The following is a 13,876-nucleotide window of genomic DNA, read 5'->3' on the forward strand; positions in this document are numbered from 1 at the left end:
TATAATTCATTCATTCTTTGTTGTACCCATAAATAAGAGTTTTGAACAGATTTATCCTCCTCAAGCCATAAGTATTGATGTGTAAACTTGTTTTGATTAAAGAACTTTTCTATCTAAAACAATGGTATATAAGATTTTATCAACATTAATTGGGGCTGGGGAGATAGCTCAGTGGACAAGGTTCTGAGTTCAATCCCTGGGGCGCGCACACACACACACACACACACACACACACACACACAAAGTTTTAATCTGTGAATGCAAAATGCATTTTTTAAAGTTCATGTGAGCATTCACCTTAGCAGTCTTTTCTGGAAAATACTGAAAGAGAGTTTGGCTTGGCTTCGCTTGGCCTGGCCAGGTTGAGATCGGTTTCTAAAGGCCAGTGTTACCCCGATACCACAGCTAGATAAATGTATCAAAGAAAAAATTATACTCATTCTCTATGAAAATATGTAAAAAAAAAAAAACTCTCAGCAAAATTTGAACCAGTCAAACTTGGCAAAGGGGCATTTATTTCCAAAATGTACACTTAGTTTACTATCTAAACACCAATTAACATAAGACATTGTAGTAATTAAAGAAAGGACAGGACCCACGTGATCCCTCAGTAGATGGAGAAAACATATTTGACAGAATACAAAATCCACACCTGATGAGACTGTCTGAGCGGGAGCCAACAGCATACTGAGATAATGAAGGACTGAGTGCTCTTCCCTGCTCTCCTTTTGCGTCTAGGATTTGGGAACAAAGCAAGAATGCCTGCTCTTGCAGGTTTCTAGCTAACATTGTACTGGAGGTAATTGTCAATTTATTAAGGGAGAATAAATGGCCTTTGTTTGCATTATCCTATGTGCATAAAAATCCCAAGAAATACACACACAAAAACAAGAAGTAATCAGTAAATTCAGTATTGCTTTGTCTAAAAATAATTTATACATCATAGCTTCAAAAGAATGAAATATTCAGAAATAAATTTAACTAAGGAAGTGAATACTTCTATAGTAAAAACTAGTTTGCTGAAAAAAAGTCTAAACAAACATTTTATATTACATGCTAATGTTTGGGAGACCCAATTTTTTTTTTTTTTTTAATACACGATCAACAGGGTCTCACTATGTAGTAAATCAGTGATCTGCCTGTTTTCAGCCCTCCAAGAGCTGGGATTACAGCCTCGCGCCATCACACCCAGTCTCGGTCGCCCTTGCAGTGTGCCCCAGTGGCAGGGCCTGCACAGCTTATGGTGCCAGGGATCAAACCCTGGCCCTGTGCTCTACCTGAGCAGTTGCTTTAGTCTGCTGAGCTATCAGGCCCGCCCTCCAGTATTCTTTTTCTATAATGTTTTAATATGTTTACAATATGTAATGAAAACATTAAGCTGGCGTATTAGTATACATATATATCGTATCTTGAACTTTTTTTTTTTTTTTTGGTAGTACAAGGTCTAACTACACAGATCAGATTCATAGCAATCCTCCTGTTTTCATCCTCCAAGCACTGGGATTACAGGTGCGCACCACCACAACCAGTCTCAGTTGCTGTCTCTGCACACCAGGGGCAGGGAAGATCGAACCTCCAGTCCCTGTGCCTGCCTAAGCAGGCGCTTTAGTCCACTGAGCTATCTGACTGGCCCTTCTTGATCCTTTCTATGTCCTCTCTAGACTTGGCATTCTTTAGGTGACAACTTACTCCAACTTTATTCATAGATCAAATAGAATCAGCATCACTGTTCCGCAAATTTTGTTTTTTAAGAAATTGATAAAATTTTAAAATATGTAAAAGAATCCAGTACACCCAGAACAATTTTAAAATTAATGAAATTTTAGGACAAGTACTTCCAGGTTTCAAAGCTTACTACACTTCCATAGTGTGCCATGCGAGAGCAAAGTGCACCTCGAACCATTGCCCAGCCCTCTGCTATAGGCTGAGAGCACTGAAGGGGGCGGCGCAGTATAAAAAAAAAAATAAAAAAAAAAAAAGCTTACTACAAAGATAGAACAGTTAAAACAATATAATGCAGACATAACAGCAGAATAAATAAAAGAGCTCAGAACTATAAAACTTCTAGGAGCAAAATCTTTATGACGTTGGAGTAGGCAGAATTCACACAAAAGAAAGCACAATGCATAAAAGAGCAAAAACAAATTACGCTTCATCAAAAAAAATAAAGTCTTTTGTACAAGAGGACACACCTTTAAGATGAAACACAGGCTAAAGACTTGAGAAAACATTAGCAGATCATGTGTCAAATAAAGAAATAGCATGTAGAACACGTAATGTGTTCAACTCAACTGTAAAAATATATAAGCACCCCAGCTTTTTAAATGAACAGAAGACTTTAATACTCATATTACCAAAAAAAAAACAAAAAAGTGTGACTTCACTTACTTTAGCCAGAAGCCTGAGAAGTGATATGAGTAACTAATAAGCACATGAAAAGATATTCAATACATTACTCTGAGAAATTCAAATTAAAACTACGAAGAGCTAGCACTTTTATTCACTTGAATGGCAAAAGTGTTGGCAAGTAAGTGCAGAAACTAGCATTCACATTGCATTTTTGTGAGAATATAAATGATATTAATCACTTTGGGAAAAGCTTCAAAAGTTTATTTATAATGAAACATAAATTTATCCTCTCTGGTAAATTTCCCCCAAGTGAAAACATTCACACAGAAACGTTCACATTAATGTTCATATAAGCAGCATTATTTATTTTCCAGGCAAAAGGTTGGAAACGAACTGATACCCATCAGAATGGAATGTGATATATCTGTATATTAGAATATTATTTGCAGGGCCGGAGAGATGGCTCAGTGGAATAAGTGCTTCCCTGGCAAACACAAAGGCCTGAGTTCAATCTCCGGTTCCACAAAAAAATAAATAAATAAATAAATAAATATTATTTGGCCTAATAAAAAGTAATAAAACCCCTTGATTTCTGTTTCAACATGGGAACCTTAGTAAAAGTAGCAAGGTACAAAAGACTACATATTGTCCATTTATGTAATTTTTTTTTAAACTAGTGAGATTAAACCCATAATCCCAGTACTCTTTTGGTATTTTAGTACAAGGTCTCACTACACAGATTGGACTTGTAGTGATTCCTGTTTTCAGCTTCCCAAGTGCTGGGATTACAGGCGAGCACCACCACGCCCAGTCTCAATCGCCATCTCAGTGTGCTCTGGGGGGGTGAGGCCCACAAGGCAAGCTGAGGATTGAACTTCTGACTCCTGTGTCTGCCCAAGCAAGCACTTTAATCCACTGAGCTATCTGGCCAGCCCTTAATCCCAGCACTCTTGAAGACTGAGCCAAGAGGATCATAAATTCAAGACCAGTCTGGCCAATTTAGGGAGTTTAGGGAGCAGAGGGAGGAAACCAGGAAGGCTGGGGATGTAGCTCAGTGGGCAGGCCCTGTGCTTGATCCCCAGTACCAATTTTTTTGCTTTAAGAAGGCAAAGGTACAGAAACAATGCAGATGAGTGAGTAGGAGTGGAAAGTGACGGGGCAAACAGATACAGTGAGGCTTTTGTTAGTGGGGATGTCCTAATCAGAATTGTATGGTTCTACAACTCAGCAAACTGATTTAAAATCATTGAATTTTACACTTAAATTCTGAATGGTGTGGAGGTGGCACTGGATAGGAAAGAAGAAACACATTTTGAGCTTTTAACCCAAAGATCTGAGGTCCTATGAAAATGGGCCATTTCAAAATTTTGAAAAGGGACTCATTCTTACATACATAAAATTAAGTTAGATAAAGTGAGAAATTGGTCAAGAAAAGAGTGGAGGTATATTGAAATTTCTTAGGAATAGAAGGGAATAAGAAACCTTCCTAAAAGGAGGGGCCTCTTCTCCTAGGAGGAGTGAACACCTGTGTATACAGAAGGCTGACATATAAGAGCAGCTGTAGCCCAGGTGCCCAATGGCAGGGACCATTCTGATAGACTTAGAACTGAGGAAATAATGGAAGTGGGACCAATAATATCCAAAGATGTCATTGTATTAAGGGCCAGCTGCAATGAGAAGAAATCACCTTGTTTTTGTTCTTCAGAAGGGCAGGAGCAAGTCCTTTTCACTTGACAGTAAGAAGTATGTGCTTCCCTCACTCCGTGAGACACCACATAGCCTCTTTTGTGTGGTTTTGAGAGGGAAACTCAGAATTATTTTTAAGACAGGTAGTATCTAAGTTGTTAATTTGGAAAGTAGAGATGTCCTTAGTATAGACCAAAAGATGACTTCAAAATAGATTTTAAAAAGAAAACTATTAGAAAAAAAAAAAAAGAAAAAAAACTATTAGAATTTATCATAAGGCAGTTATAAAAGCAGTCTTCTCAGCTTACTAATAGATTTTATCATTGAAAATATTTTAACCATGTGTGGTAGCACACAGCTGTAATCAGAGACTTTGGGAGGCTGAGGCAGAGGGATTGCAAGTTCAAACTTAGCTTGTGTAATTTGGTGACTTAATGAGACTGTCTCAAAACTAGGGTGAGAGATGTAGCTCAGTGTAAAGAGTTGAGTTCAACCCAAAGTGCCACAAAAAAAAAAAAAAAAAAAAGATTTTTTTCAGTGTGTCAGTGGTTTGAGATATATATTTTGATCTGATTCTTTTCAGTAATTGCAGGTGATTTAATATTTCTGCTTTATACATGTATATGATTGAATATATTCTAAAATATGCTGAGCTTCACTAAAATAGATTTCTGACTAGGCTTAGAAAGCCAATTTCTGTATTGTGGCATTCACTGACAACTGAAATCAGAGCTATAAAGTACTTTTTGTTATATAGATAGTGTGAGAATTAGAGCTGAGGTGGCATCTGGGTCATTGGCATCTTCTGTCTTGTGGAAGGATATTAACCTTTCCTATTAGCTATTCCTACTTTGGGCAGAGTGGCAGTATTCTTTAACCACACTTGACTTTAGCATACAACTCACTAACATGCAGGCATGTTTTAAATATGTGGAATTTACTATGGCATCCACTGGCCAGGTGGCACCTAAAACATGACTTGTTCAAATTTACAAATGCCAAAATCATAAAATGTATTCCATTCTCAGCTGAAGAAAGATGAAATAAGTCATTAATACTACTGATTTTTCACCTATTTACTGTTTTCAATGAATTACTGAAATATTTCAAATTACATGTATTTTATTTCTGTTGGACAAAGCTAATCTCAAACTTAATCCCAGTGAATGTATTTTAATATTTTAATATCCATTACTCACATCCAAATATTCTTTAGACAAAAGGAAATCCAGTATATTTTTTAAAGGCCTCTCACAAGTAATTTCTTAGAGATTGATTTTTCTTATTACCCTGTATGAGATTCAGATTATCATTGCATGTGGTTGTTTCCATGAGTAAGAGAATATTTAGTACAGTAGGCTATTTAGAAAGCTAATTTTCATTTCAACAGAGCTGAATTTTAATACAAAGAGTGCATCTAGACATATTTTTATATTATTTTTGTATCATACTGATGCTTCTTCATAGAAAAGCATATAGTTCTGTTTTTCTCACCCTTTTTTTGATATTTTTGTGGAGACTGCCAAGGAGATTGCTGAATGAAAAAGTGGTTTCTAAAAGCTTTTCTTTTTTTTTCCATAATTTTATTGAGAAACAAATAGCAATGAGACAGTTTCAAATCAAATTGGGAGGACAGTTTCAATAATTAACACATTGCATACTCTCTTTCTAGTGGTTATTTGCTGTACAAGATGCAAACATGACATCCTATTTACAGACACTATTAGAACAAATCCCTCTATTCATTAAGAGAATGTAACTATATATCTATGCTAACCATTTTGAATATACTGATACAAAATGGACATTCATCTGTGTCCCCTTTTTTTGTTAAGTTCCGTTATTTGAATATTATAGGTGTGTTAACTCAGCAAAATATTCCAAAAGAGTCCAGTAATTCATAATACTATTGGGTCTTCTGCTTGACTGGCAGTGTCAGAAATTGTTGACCTGAGTCCCCTACAGCTCAACATAACACCATGGCTTTTCTTCTTGTACTTCGTTTTTATACTTTTCTGCTGGATGGTCAAGACCAAGATAAAGCAAGACATATGCAACAAGAGTTGTAGTAAAAGCTTTCTTTTTTTGCTTACATTTCTTCACCAGAGTATTTGTATTCCATACTTAGAGCTTCTCTGGTTGTTTTGGTTTTTTAATGGGAAATTAACATTGGAAAACTATTCTGAGGGGACAAGGAGATAACTCAGTAGAATAAGCATTTGCTTGGCAAGCTCAAGGGCCTGAGTTCAATTCCCGGTTCTGTTAAAAAAAAAACTATTCTGTTTCTTGCACAGTTTATATTATTCCGTTTGTATCTTATAGTAAGATTCGTACAAGCATTAAATTAGATTAATTTGAGAAGGGAAAAATTTTTTTTTTTTTTTTTTTTTTTTTTTTTTTTTTTTTTTTTTTTTTTTTTTTTGGTTGGTTTGGTTTGGTTTGGTTTGGTTGGGGTTCTTTTGTTTTGGCGGTACTGGGGATTGAACTCAGGACCCTGTGCTTACCAGGCAAGCACTTAGTCTACTAAGCTATGTCCCCAGGCAAGAAGGGAAAATTGAGTGTTATTGGATGGCATATTAATTATTCCATTGAGTCTAGAGGATAGCTGAGTAAGCTACCTTTCTGCAAAGACTTTTCCAGATGTCATTTTCTAATCCAGTTCTCTTTCCAGGCACTACAGACACCACCTCTAACAGCACAGCCACCGTGATTTCCACAGCACCTCCCACTTCCTCGGCAGTCACGAGCCCTTCTCTGAGCCCTTCACCTTCTGCCTCCGCCTCCACCTCTGAGGCATCCAGTGCCAGTGAGACCAGCACAACCCAAACCACCTCCACTCCTCTGTCCTCTCCTCTTGGGACCAGCCAGGTGATGGTGACAGCATCAGGCTTGCAAACAGCAGCAGCTGCCGCTCTCCAAGGAGCTGCACAGTTGCCAGCAAATGCCAGTCTTGCTGCCATGGCTGCTGCTGCAGGACTCAGCCCAGGCCTAATGGCACCCTCGCAGTTTGCAGCTGGGTAAGGAGCCGCCACCCCCCCCCCACCCACCCCTTCACAGCTCACAGACAATGAAGGAGTTATCCCTGGAATTATTCTTCTCATTTTAAAAGAGAATAGATGTGTTTAAAAACCTCTTCAAAACAGTCTGGTCTGTGGTCGTGCAAAGACCTTGATTATATAGCTAAGCCCAAATTTTTGACCACTCTGGGAAGGGCAGTGGTCACACTTTTAATTGTACCTGAAGACATACAACAACAGGTCACTGAGCCCCAAAGTAATGGGAACAAAGAGTAAGCTCAGAATTTCTGACTGTTACACTTTCTCTATTAAACTCTGTCTGCTTTCAAATTCACAAACATGGATAAGAGATGCAGAAGATTTCCAATTTTGTATTATTATACTTAAGAGTTCTTTTTCTCTAGAGGGTTTTTTTTTCAAGAAAGTGAAGTCAAAGAACCAAAATGACTTAAGTTTTACATTTTATGTACAAATAAGCATCTAGGAACCCCTGATGCAGAAGCACTAAGCAAACGCTATAAAAGTAGACAGAAAATATCAAAGATTCCTATATATTTCCCTCAAGTGTCTTTTTCTTTCTTCCTTTGGGGGTGTTGTCAAACTGACAGATATATCTGCACAGTAGTAACTTGTCCCTTTTTTTGAATTTGCAGAGGTGCCTTACTCAGTCTCAATCCAGGGACCCTGGGCAGTGCTCTCAGCCCTGCTCTGATGAGCAACAGTACACTGGCAACTATTCAAGGTCAGTACCTTGCTTTTGCTTGGGGGGCGGGAGGTATGTGCTTTGCTCAAGCTGAAGGTGATGGGGAAAGATAGTTGAATGCTAACAAACTTTTAACTAACTTGTTCTTAAAGACCAGGAAAATGTTCTCATTTTAAAAATCTTTGTGAAAGAAAAGTATAGGTGTTCCTTAGTAAAAATAAACCAGGACTTCTATGTGATATTTATCTCCCATGAATAGATTTTAAGGTAGAATTTTTCCTCCAGATTATTTGTCCACATATTCATCTAAAACCTCTCTGAAGCCACATTTGACCGAGTAAGCGCCTCAGTCCCCATCCCCATCTCTAAGATCCCTAAGGGTGGGAAAGTCCTATAAGAGTGGTTAGTGGAGCACATCAGGCAAATTTTGCAGGTATCTTTAATTCTACTTAGAGTCTGTCCTTTTTGTCTGTCCTTATCAATCTGCATGGAGCATAGATTCCTCTTGGATTATAATGTCTCTTCCAAGTCTATTTGGGTCCCTGTCTGCCTTTCCCATGTTATTCGGGCTGATTCCATAAAGTGAAGGGTTTACCGTACTAAGCTTCTAAGCTTGTATCTAAAGATGGTTGCTACTGTGTGACTCAGAGAAGTAATTATTCAGGGAAATGTCATTATTAATCAGGATTTTATTTTCTTTAAATTATAATGCTTTGTGCTTAAGTAAGAGTTCTTGGAGCCAAAACTAATCTGTTAAACCAACCTCATTTGAGATTAGCATGTCTAACAATGTACCACAGAAAATGTTATATTACAGAGAAAAGCAAATCAGGGCCTAGGTTGCCTTACATTATATTGGATTTCTGATTAACCAAATCAGAGGTGAATTGAATACTTTTCTGGAAAGGTATAGAATTAGTATTTTACCCTGAGCCTGGAATCTTAGAACACATCCAGCTATACAAAGGTTTAAAAACCTCTTCAAAATGATCTGTTTTGTATTGTCTCTGATGACATCTAAAATCGGAGGCATTCCCTTCACTGTTCTATAATCAGCAAGATTATCAACAAGATTTTAATGCCATTCAAAAACCTGCAAATCTGCATATGGGAGTAAGGTTATTTGCATGGGGCCATTTAAGAGAGTAAAAGGACTGATTCCTTTTTTAAAAGCTATAACCATAATTGTAATGGGAAAGCAATGAATGACATCAGGGAAAAGTCCTCCACCATGAAGCCAAGGCCTAGCACTAAACCACCCACCAAGGACCACCTGCATCATCAAGTCTCTGATTTTTCTTTTATAGTAAACTCAACCTTCACCATTGCACAAGTCCTGAAAGTCAAATATGTGCCTCTTGAGGTGAAAAGTTAATCACACCTTTTACTTTATATGATGATTTATAACTTAGAACTAAAAGCTTTTGGAAATAAGATTTCTATCTTGTATAAAAAAATGTGCTCAAACTTATCAGTAATGCCAGTTGGTTTGATACGAGCAAGATGACTGCTTTTCTTTTTTCAAAATGACTGCTTTAATCACTGGACTAGTTTGGTTTTTTAACAGAGGGAGTTTAAAATTGGTAATCTTCATTGGAAACAAAATTCTGGATTTAACAAATATTTTAGGTAAATAAAAAGCTTGAAATTTAAAGACAGAGCATGACTAGCTTCTTCTTAGAATTCTCTCTCTCTCTCTCTCTCTCTCTCTCTCGCTCGCTCGCTCGCTCTCTCTCTCTTTCTTTTTTTTTTTTTTTTTTTTTTTTTTTGTGGAACCAGGGATTGAACTCAGGCCCTTGCACTTGCCAGGGAGGCAATTATTATACTGAGCCATCTCCCCAGCCCCTATAATTCTCTCTTTAGCTTTCCCTTGTTGTATTCATTAGATTTTTCAGTCCTTTATGCTCCTCAAAATTATAAACAAATTTCATTTGTGCCAATATAGCACTGCAATTGAGGAAAAACTAGAGAAGGACTATACTTTTTCCTTCAGGTAAGAAGAGAGAGACATTTTTATTGGCAGGGAATGTTCTTGTTGTTTTCCTTCTCCTTGATGACTCTTACCAAGGTGCTAGAAACTTATTTTCTTTTGTTCCTTGTGTAAGAACTGCAAGGAAACTTGGTAGGATTTTGATGACACTACCTGCCTCCTCCAGGATGATGCTGATTTTCTCCTTCCTGTTTCCTTGTGTCTCACCTGTAGCTCTTGCTTCTGGTGGCTCTCTCCCAATAACATCACTGGATGCAACTGGGAACCTGGTGTTCGCCAATGCTGGAGGAGCCCCCAACATCGTGACTGCCCCTCTGTTCTTGAACCCTCAGAACCTCTCTCTGCTCACCAGCAACCCAGTTAGTTTGGTTTCTGCTGCTGCCGCCTCCACAGGGAACTCAACACCTGTCGCCAGCCTTCACGCCACCTCCACCTCCGCAGAGTCCTTGCAGAACTCTCTCTTCACGGTGGCCTCTGCCAGTGGGGCTGCATCCACCACCACCACCGCCTCCAAGGCACAGTGAGCTGGGCACAGAACTGGCCACCCAAGCCTTTGTCACTGCAGTGGGATCAGGCTGCCAGCCAGTTAGTAAACTGAAAATGTGATCAGCTTCCTTTCACCGTGCTGTGAGGGCAAGGAGACAAAGGAGAGAAGAGAAGTACACATACCAGAAAAAAACAGATAACATTTGCCTAATTTTATAATAAAACACTGTCTTTTCAGGATTGCTTCATGGATTGGAGAACTTTCTAACCAAAAATTAAAAAAAAAAAAAAAACCAGAAACAAAAAAAAAAAAAATCAAAAACAAGTAAGTTTTTGTTTGAAAGGACTACGTATCATTTCCAGCAGTCATGATGACAAGGTGGGTTATCAATTCCAGTATAGGAAGGGGGTTTCTTGTTTATCTAAATTTCTTTTTTCTTAAAAAAAAATCATTTTTATGGGTCTGTTGTACAGGCCATTAAGTCATGACAAGGTGTTTATAATCGTAACAATTGTGTTGGGGTTCCTTTCTTAACTGGTACAATTTAGGCAGGCCTGTATTACTGTATCTATTATTGTTGTTGTTATTATTGTTTTTATATATATATTATATAGAGAGAGAGAGTTTGGACATGTTTATCTCTCGCTCCTGGATCCTGTTTCAGTGAGCTCCCACACTGTGGGGAGGGAGGGTTTGAGGTAAGGGGAGACTTAACGTTCTTATCTGCGGGGAATGTTCTTGCTGGTTTCCTTATCCTTGATGACTCTTACAGAGGTGCTAGAAAATTATTTTCTTTTGCCACTTATGCAAGAGGCTTGGTGCAGAAGCTGAAGGCAGTGTGTGCAAACACTCCCACTTCACACACACCCCTCCCCCATCAGGTGGTGCCTTTGGAGCACTTTTGTGTAGGAAGGAATTCCTGCTGAACTGTAGCTCTCACTCACCCCAAATCATGGAATGGCCCTGAGGCCCAGGTCCTGTGGTGCAATAGTGCTGCTTTCTGCTACTTCGAATGGGAATAGCTGCACATGTTGCAGGACAGGGTTTGGTTCTAAAGAGCAAAGACTACTGCAGACACCTGACTCGGTGGTTCTCCTGATTTCTTATCTCCTGAAAAATGCTCCTACTGTTGATTTATGTTTTTTTGTGTCCCATTTTATGACAGTTTTTCATCCAAACTTTGACTTACTTGGCAGAGAACAAATTGACCTATTGAAATTGGGAAACATTTCCCTTTTGTTTTCTGAAGGAATTCTACTAGAGTATTTCCCATCCATTATATGTCCAGAAGAGGCTGAGGAGAATCTGAGGTTGCCACCTTTTCCTCTAGACAGGTACCTATCTGCTAGGTGGCTTAGAACTTCCTCAAACCCTGAGATCCTCCTCTGTTCCCTAACAGAGGCACTTACTGGCCAGGCTGTATTGGGGTTGTAGAACCTTTACAGAAAGGCTGAGCAGGAACTTGTACACACCATGTCTCCTGGCTTATCTGGGATGCTCCTGCTAGGTATCTCTTTATTCATTGTAGAAAGTGATTAGCTCCTGTTATTGTTTTCAGGGTGTTTCTAGACTACATAAATGAGCCCATTTTTTAAAAAGCGTGTGAAATGGATAAAGAAGAATGAGAGTAATTTAAAAATTAAATTCCCCTTTTTGCCAGTTATATATCTGTACCAAAAATGTCCCCAAGAGACTGGATCACTGCAATGTCCATCTACATCCCTCTTTAGAGTGTAGTTAAAGGTTCCTATTTGGTGTCTAGTGCTCAATCTCCACTGATCCTGAGACTGCGTTTTGTCCCCCTTTTGTGCTGGGGGTTGAAGGAGAGCTAACAAGTGACTTTCCTTCTGATTGTTTTGCTTGTAGCCACAAGGGAGCTGAGATTCATCTATTTGTCTCTCTTGACCACTGTTCAGAAAGGCAGTAATAGACACAGATGTGTACTTTTGTTTGTGATTCAAGTAGGAGACAGTCATATTAATATTAAAGGTCAGAAACATTTTAGTCCCCCCTTTTTTGGGGGGTTGGCTCAGCCCACCAAGGGGGTGGGGCTGGCATGGCAGATAGTGTCAGAAAGCTGGTCCCCAGTCCTCTGTGGCTGCTTGAGCTTGCCTAAGCAGGCGCTTTAGACTGCTGAGCTATTTCACCGGCCCCTTTTAATCACCCTTTAAATTTTATTTCCTTCTGTCTTGTTTCTCAAAGTATTTAATTATTCCCTCCCCACCCAATTTCCTCTTCAACCCTTTACTTTCCCTCAAATCCCTCTAAAATCAGTGAACTGCAAGCAGGGAAACTAACAAATGTCCATCCACCTGTTTTTGTGTGGTGTGTGGTATGTTTTTTTAATGTTTTTATTTTTAAACTAAGCTTGAACCAAAGTCAAATTTTAGCAAGCTGCTGTACTAATGGACTAGTTTATAACGTGCAGTTCAGACACATTGAGGAGATAGATGCTACTGACAATTTCTTTTCCATTTGTCTTTATTTTATATAAAAGCTGCTGCTTGTTTTTAACCTTTTGTGTTGATAAATTGTAATATCCTCTGAGCAGACATTACCTTGATTTTTAACTAGTTGATTTAGGTTGTGTGTAAATAGAATGGCGGTGTCAGTTACTAATTTCTCTCCTCTTTATCAGCTTTTTCTCTTCTGTACTTAATGGTAATCTTTTACCATGACTTGATGTCTCTAACTTTAGTCTGTGCAGATGATTTTAGGGTAGGGCCATGGATAACGCTAGAGTTGCCTGTAGTAAAGAGTCCCTCCAATAGGAGTATAGAAGTTAAGAGAAAGGATTCAGGGAGGGAAATGCAGAAACCCACCATATTGGATTAGAGGTCATAGCATTCATTTCCCCAAATTGCTACCAAAGGAAGTGTGAGGTCCCAAGGGACACTAGCCCAGTGAGTTAAGAGGAAAGACAAAGAAAGAAAGGCAGTTTTGGTTTTGTTTTCTGTGATTAAATGATCACTCCCAAATAATATTCACCAATAGGCATTAATATTGAAGAAAATACTAAGTTTTAAACATCAGTGTAATAATTTATCAGTCCATACCCTCTTTATACCTAGTGTCTAATCCCCTGTAGGGGGACTGCCTTTCTTTATGTGGGTCACTTGATAAGTGTAGATCTTAAACCAGCATAAAAATCTGTTTTGAAAAGAATGATTAGATCTTTAGACAAAGATGACTTTAATTTTTTTCTCTTACTTTACATATTTAAAAGTAAATTATGGAATAGAAGGTACTTTTTCACATGTGAAACACTAATATAGCTTGTGAGTGGGTGCTTAGTTTCACATCAGCTTCCTATCATTATCCCTAGGTATTCTGTTAATTATACTTGCTTCATGAACACCTTAGTCCTTTATTTTTTACTTTTTAAGTTTTTGTTTGTTTTGTTTTATTTTTTGTAGTACCGGGGATCAAACTCAGGACCTTGCACTTGCTAGGCAGGCACTTAAGCCACTGAGCTATCTCCCCTGCCCAAAAAATATTTTTTGAATTGAATGAACTATCTCCTAAGCCAAGGTACTCAGACCTAATTTTCAGCCACCTTTTAAAGGGGAGTTTGGAAACTTAAGGGGTCGTTTGCCCAAAAAGAGTCCTTTGGTAGAGTCCTTACATTTGGAAGAAAGGCCAGG

The 13,876-nt window shown here is 38.4% G+C and overlaps 1 protein-coding gene across 1 annotated transcript in view; it reads left to right on the forward strand.

Annotated features, from left to right (window-relative positions):
* Pou2f1 (POU class 2 homeobox 1) overlaps positions 1-13,669 on the forward strand; it is a 224,955-nt gene extending 211,286 nt beyond the window's left edge. Inside the window, exons 14-16 of the mRNA XM_004646035.3 lie at positions 6,707-7,052; positions 7,706-7,794; positions 9,959-13,669. Of these exons, the coding sequence (XP_004646092.2) occupies positions 6,707-7,052; positions 7,706-7,794; positions 9,959-10,269 (746 nt within the window). The 3' untranslated portion in view covers positions 10,270-13,669. The remainder of the gene's footprint in view (positions 1-6,706; positions 7,053-7,705; positions 7,795-9,958) is intronic.
* Positions 13,670-13,876: the final 207 nt, after the last annotated feature.

This window comes from Octodon degus, unplaced genomic scaffold (assembly GCF_000260255.1).
Source record: "Octodon degus isolate 3935 unplaced genomic scaffold, OctDeg1.0 scaffold00250, whole genome shotgun sequence".
Lineage (NCBI taxonomy): Eukaryota > Metazoa > Chordata > Mammalia > Rodentia > Octodontidae > Octodon > Octodon degus.